The sequence below is a fragment of the Lactuca virosa genome, chromosome 9, assembly GCF_052849685.1.
Source record: "Lactuca virosa cultivar CGN04683 chromosome 9, Lactuca_virosa_CGN04683_v6, whole genome shotgun sequence".
NCBI lineage: Eukaryota > Viridiplantae > Streptophyta > Magnoliopsida > Asterales > Asteraceae > Lactuca > Lactuca virosa.
Window position 1 is genome coordinate 53,237,466 of NC_136434.1, and position 6,915 is coordinate 53,244,380.

At 33.3% G+C, this 6,915-nt stretch overlaps 1 protein-coding gene across 1 annotated transcript; it reads left to right on the forward strand.

The window, feature by feature from the left end:
• Nucleotides 1-741: 741 nt before the first annotated feature.
• LOC145136005 (sec34-like family protein) lies at nucleotides 742-6,105 on the forward strand. Its single transcript, XM_079070209.1, has 25 exons — nucleotides 742-975; nucleotides 1,088-1,186; nucleotides 1,731-1,814; nucleotides 1,907-2,014; nucleotides 2,104-2,148; nucleotides 2,247-2,321; nucleotides 2,398-2,493; nucleotides 2,586-2,663; nucleotides 2,788-2,873; nucleotides 2,968-3,034; nucleotides 3,125-3,187; nucleotides 3,256-3,357; nucleotides 3,444-3,548; nucleotides 3,634-3,726; nucleotides 3,823-3,911; nucleotides 3,993-4,212; nucleotides 4,304-4,390; nucleotides 4,471-4,587; nucleotides 4,670-4,702; nucleotides 4,796-4,945; nucleotides 5,016-5,132; nucleotides 5,226-5,318; nucleotides 5,408-5,533; nucleotides 5,620-5,720; nucleotides 5,859-6,105. The coding sequence occupies exons 2-25, from the start codon at nucleotides 1,103-1,105 to the stop codon at nucleotides 5,986-5,988; spliced, it is 2,349 nt and encodes a 782-aa protein (XP_078926335.1). The 5' UTR covers nucleotides 742-975; nucleotides 1,088-1,102; the 3' UTR covers nucleotides 5,989-6,105.
• Nucleotides 6,106-6,915: the final 810 nt, after the last annotated feature.

Below are 6,915 nucleotides of genomic sequence, written 5' to 3' on the forward strand. Positions count from 1 at the left end.
GTTTAAGTTCGATTTTGTTTTGATTTGGTGTTCTTCTGGTTTTTGTTCAAGATAGAGCTGGAGCAGAGAAATCGAGTATGGTGAAGGGTAGATTGGAATCGAAGGTCCTTGTGGAATCGATATTACATCCCATGGAATACCGCTCAATAGAAAATCGTCGATGTTGAGGCTTTTTACGACGAACAAAAACCCAGACCCTGCTCTTGCCCTACCTTCCCATGTATATTTTCATGTTTCACTCGCACCTGCCTCTGGGTTTGTACAAATTTGATTTATGAATTCGATTTTTTGATTTGATTTTTGGTTGAAATGAATTTTTAGGTTAGATTTATGATTTCACTTCTTTGTTTGATTTCCATATTTGATTTTAGGTTTGAATGTGTTATGATTCATATGTTAAATGGATTTTTGGGTTTGTATTTTTGCTCTTTTTGAACATCCATGGTGGTGGTGATAGACGGATAGAGGTGGTGATGATAGTGGGATTGATTTTTTAAATAAAGATAAAAACAATTATTTAATAATAAATTAATTAGAAAAAAATAAGCTAAGGGAAAAATGGTAATTTTATGTCTAACAGGACAAAATACGTAACAAATAAAAGTTTTAGGACCTTTCAAGTTTAAAAAATGATTTAGGGACCAAACTCGAAGATTACCCGAAACCACAGGGACCATCCGTGTAATTTACTCTTATTTATTTTATCATTTATATTTTCACTTAAATTAAAAGCGTACCCTTCTCCTCCCCTCCCAGTTAACTGTAATTCCGACGAGATTGCAAGATTGCGAGCATCGGAGCTTCAAACACCGTCGAGAATCTTCTGTCCAGGCTTGCGATATATGTATTAGCTGAAGGGGTTTTCAAACGCCGATTTAGAAATCTGAACATTGTGAACTCGATCACTGCAAACGGCATACGTGAAGGGGTTTTCATCAATTTTGAACCTTGAACGACGATTTGTGTTCAGAATAGGTAATTTCTATCAGATCTCGTTTATGTGTTCATCACCAGTATATAAATTTTTCTTACAGTTCAGCAATTATTAACATTTCAACTAATTTTCCCTCAATGTTGATGAAATCAGTTAACGAATAAGGAAATGACTACTACTACCACCAGAACAGGCGTTCCAAATTCAGAAGCTGTTTCTAGAGGCTACAACTTCGCCTCTACGTGGGAACAGGTTCTGTTCTTGTCAATTTGTCATATCATTTACTGTTTCTTGATCTTAAAAGTCGTGTAGTTCTACTATTTTCAATTGGAATTGCTAAGTTGTTGGCAATATTTACTATTACAAAACTTGAATGTTAGCGGATGTATACATAGAAATGGACTTTGTCAAATCGAAACTGAAAGAGAAGGCTTTGAATAACATTTCTAACAGAAGGAGGAGTCTTACAATTAGGATTCCTCATTTGGAAGTTGAAGATCAGTTTCCAACAGTTTAAATATCAGTGAGATGTATAACTGTGAGTGGCCAAATTGAGGAAATTTGTCTTGTTGCGCCAAAATTGTTTTTTTCCTACTTCTTTAGAAAGTGAACTCCAGTGGTGGGAGGGTGGATGAAACTTAACAATGTATAACACTAATGATATCTTACTGGAAGTTATAAGGTGAAATTGAGGAAATTTAGTCTTGTTATGTACCTGTGCACATTTTTCACTCAATAATATATTGAAGTGCTGTCTTATTTAGGTGCTTATCCAGTGCTTGTTTTTATTGTACAGAATGCTCCCTTGACTGAGCAGCAACATGCAGCAATAATAGCACTCTCTCATGCAGTTGTGGATCGACCATTTCCTTCCAAATTGGTGAGTTCTTACTTGTACATACCATTTACTTGAATGTGCATCATGTCTATTGCATAATTTGCTGATATTGTGATCAATAATATGATCTACAGTCACAGGAAAATATATCTAGAGAGAATAATGGTTTATCTGTTTCAACAAAGCATGGCACTGTGGAAGAATCTGGTGAAATAGATGGTGTTTTGGTCAATACAAACCAGGTATGTAACAGGTCTCATCCTGGATTTCATTACAATATGCTTTTATTGATGAATTAATGGACACTCATTAACCTTGAATCTTAATACAGTTTTACAAGTGGTTTACAGATCTTGAAGCAGCAATGAAATCAGAGGTTAGTACCATGTCTTTCTTCTTTCCCCTGTTGTTTTCTTGTTTTCCTTTGAGCAACCACTGGCTATCACTTCACATCTGATTTATACTATTTCATAGACAGAAGAGAAGTATCAACAATATGTTAGCACCTTAACTGAAAGGATACAGACATGTGATAGTATTCTTCAGCAGGTATACATAAACTTTTGTTCCAAGTTTTTGTAGGTTTACCTAGTTGACAAGTCAACTTAACCATTACACTTTTCAGGTGGATGAAACCCTTGATTTGTTCAATGAATTACAAATGCAACATCAAGTAGTTGCAACAAAGACCAAAACCCTTCATGATGCATGTGACCGAATGGTAGGGTCCTGTTTGAATTTATAATTAATATTAGTAACATATATATTTAGTCAGATCTGAGTGTTTGGCTAATTATTCTTTCTGCATTGCAGGTAATAGAGAAACAACGATTGATCGAATTTGCAGAATCCCTTCGCAATAAACTCAATTATTTTGATGAATTAGAGAATGTAAGAGTATTATTTATAGCCTAAATCAACTAGTTTCTAATAAAGATTTTGTTAAATTAAGCCTTCATAAATAGGCATGTCTATTGTCTAATGACACAAGTCTTGTTCATACTGTGTATTGCAGGTTGCTACCAGCTTTTATTCTTCAAATACAAATGTTGCAAGTGAAAACTTTCTTCCACAACTTAAAAAACTCGATGATTGCATCACGTAAGTAAATTACTCCAACACTAGTATTTATTTACTTGGTTCAGAATTACTATTCTTTTCATATATCAATGCATCAGTTTTATGGGATGTTTAGGTATGTTGAAAATAATCCTCAGTATGCAGAATCCAATGTTTATCTGGTCAAATTTCGTCAACTTCAAGTAAGTAACACATTTTTCCTTCTAAAAATCAGGTTTTTAATTCCCCAATTTGAATTTGCTTGACATTTTATCGAGTTAACATAATTACAGTCTCGAGCCTTGGGGATGATACGTGCTCGTGTTCTTTCTGTTCTCAAAAGTAGTACTTCTCAGGTAAATATTTTGAAGCACTTTTACTTTACTAGAACAAAAATGTTTTTTTTACTTTTTTTTTTGTACAGGTCCAAACAGCACTCAAGGGTAGTGGTGGAAATAAAGCAACTGTTTCTGAGGGTGTTGAGGCATCTATCATATATGTTCGCTTCAAGGCAGCTGCAAGTGAGGTAAAAAAATATCTTACTTTCTATATGATGATCCCTTTAACTCCATTAATAAATAAACCTAATAGTAGCCACATATATATGCACAGCTTAAACCAGTACTTGAAGAAATCGAAAGAAGATCTTCAAGGAAAGAGTATGTTCAAATTCTTTCAGAATGTCACAGAATATACTGTGAACAACGCCTATCTTTGGTGAGCTTTCGCTTTTTAAATTTTTTTTTAGAATTTTTCACTATATGATGTGATTGTAATTATTCATCTTCTTTATGTCATCCAGGTAAAAGGCATAGTATCTCAAAGGATTTCAGAATATTCCAAAAAGGAGACTTTACCTTCTTTAACCAGATCCGGATGTGCATACTTGATGCAGGTATCTAATTTATAATGTTTTTGCTTTTATGTATGCGAATAAAAACAGTATAAAAAGAGTATAAAAATTCTGTTTGTATTGTAATCACTTTGACAGGTTTGCCAGCTGGAGCACCAACTGTTTGACCATTTCTTCCCATCAACTTCAGAGGATATAACAAGTCTGGCTCCTTTGGTAGATCCACTGTAAGTTATAAATGGAATTCTTTTTATATATCTTTTAATGTGTATTTGTTGAAAATTGAAATGCTGCTTTTGTGTTTACAGATGTACTTTCTTGTATGATACACTGAGACCAAAGTTAATCCATGAAACAAATCTTGATGTTCTTTGTGAACTTGTGGATATTCTTAAAATAGAAGTGATAGGAGAACAACTGAGCAGAAGAAGTGAATCTTTGGCTGGAATTCGGCCTACATTGGACAGAATTTTAGCAGATATTCATGAAAGGTTAACCTTCCGTGCTCGAACACATATTCGTGATGAGGTATTATGTCATTTCATACTATCCTTTTATTGAAATAATTCCAATTTCATCACTAATTAGCTGTTTAAATTCTGTTTCATGTTCATCTTAGATAGCAAATTATCTCCCTTTGGATGAAGATCTGGATTACCCTGGAAAGCTGGAACAATCACCTGAGATCAAATCAGATCCCACTTCTGTAACTAACTTCTTAAATCACCTTTTTAATCCTATATATGTTTATATAAATTCTATAATTTTTTAATGATTAATTTGCAGATTGAACTTAGTTCAGATGTTGTCAAGACTTGGTACCCTCCACTGGAAAAAACCGTATCCTGTCTTTCAAAACTATATAACTGTCTGGAGCAAGCAGTTTTTACTGGCCTTGCACAGGTCTGTGAATTTTCAACATCTCATAATATTTTTTAGTTTTTATTTTTTAATTCAATTCCTTTTTTTTTCTTCCATTCTTCAGGAAGCTGTTGAGGTTTGCTCTTTATCCATCCAAGTAAGTGAATTTAATTGCTTCAGATTTGTTTCAACATTTGGTCTGTAATTATTTTAAGGTGTTTGAATGTTTCATTTTATTTGTTTGCTACAGAAAGCAAGCAAACTTGTTGCAAAAAGATCATCACAAATGGATGGACAACTTTTTCTCATTAAGCATCTTCTTATATTAAGAGAACAGATTGCACCTTTTGACATAGAATTCTCAGTCACACACAAGGAACTGGATTTCTCCCATTTGTTGGTTAGTATCTACTTCAACTTCTCTTAGAAGAATCTGAAAGTTTGTATTCATTTGTATGTGATCACTTCAGGAGCATCTGAGACGAATTCTTAGAGGTCAAACCTCATTATTTGATTGGTCAAGGTCAACTTCTTTGGCAAGGACACTCTCGCCTCGAGTTTTGGAAAGTCAAATTGATGCAAAGAAGGTATACAGTTAGTAATTCATGTTTTGTTACTTTTTTTTGTTTTGCTTTGATTTAATTATCTTGGTTTTTGTATTTTTGTATTATTAAATGTAGGAACTTGAGAAAAACCTGAAAACCACATGTGAAGAGTTTATCATGTCAGTCACTAAGCTAGTAGTAGACCCCATGCTTTCCTTTGTTACAAAGGTTAGTTATTTATCTTCTCTCTTTTTCAGCAAAATAAATAAGGGGACAACCTGAATAAACATTTATTTATTTTTTTGTGTTTCTTGAAGGTGACAGCTGTCAGGGTGGCATTGTCATCAGGTGGTCAAAATCAAAAGTTAGAGTCAGCTATGGGAAAATCACTCAAGGAGCACGCGTTTGCTTCACCAGATAAGGTTGCTGAAATTGTGCAGAAGGTATGTGCTTATAAATCCATTATTTTTTAAACCAGTTACTATTATTATTATTAGTATTTTTTAAAAGTTATATTGTTTTGGTACAGGTGAATGCAGGCATGCAGAATGAGCTGCCAAGAGTGATGGAGAAAATGAAGCTTTATCTGCAAAATCCATCGACACGTACAATACTTTTCAAACCAATCAAGTAAGATTTTTAATCTACACTCTCTCAAATATTTTAAAATTTCTTTTAGATGTTTGATAAAAATAGTCAATGTGAAGTCAAGGTTTGGAATGAGGGAGTTGAATAATTTGATGTTTTTTTTTTTTTTTTTTTTGTCAGGACGAATATCATAGAAGCTCATGAACAAGTAGAATCATTGCTGAAAAAGGAGTACTCTCAGGAGGAAATTGATAACATAAAGATGGTGTCCATTCAGGAACTTCAAGCACAGCTTGACAATCTTATATAGAGTTTGACAATTCCAAATGTTATGTAGAGATACCAAAAAGATCAAGGTACATGAAACTCATCAAACCTATATTAGGATTTCACAAGTTTTGTTTTAAGGCTTTTCATATTATCTGTTTTTTTTTTCTTTTTTATGGTGAAGATGCATATGTATTTGTGGCCTTCCCTCATTTTATAATAATGTTTTTAAAAGATACAGATATAAAAAAAAAAAAAAATTAACTATAAGGCCATAAAGTAAAAACTTTCTTATCCCAAAACAAAAATTATAGTCAAGTTTTAAGATTTTGCCCTTCAAGCCGAAAACCTTTCAGAAGGGAAAACACGCAAATTAAGTCATGTTACGTCTTTTTAGTTATTCTTTTAACCTATAGCATTGGATTGTTTTGGTTGAATTTCTTTTATATGAAAAGTAGTAATAAAAGAAACTTGAAAAAACAAATTTGAAATGTGAAATATATAAAAGTAACCTGACAAAATGAGGCGAGGATACATTCGCGAGCTTTTATTCCTTCCACATTCTCATGTGGTAACGACATCAACGTAATGGGGCCTCGATAAAGAGTTGTGTATGCATTTATTACTCGTGAGAAATTGAATTTATCTTCTTCACTATGCAACTGTTACCGATTTCGAATGTAAGGACCTCATTATTGACTCGCGGTCTTCCTTGAATGTTCGCACAGGCGTTTAACTAACATCTATTTAAGTCCAAATTGATGATAATTGACGGGTCATTATTGCTAAAGAAATGATTTGTATATTTCAAACAACTAGGAAATCTAACAACACCGATATAAGTGTATGTTCTATCTTTTGTCTTCATACACATTCTTCGAGCGATTATTCCGCTAAGTCAATAGGATCCTATCAACCTACTTCTCATACCGAAGAGTTGTCTACACGTCTTGATGAACCGTCCATTTTA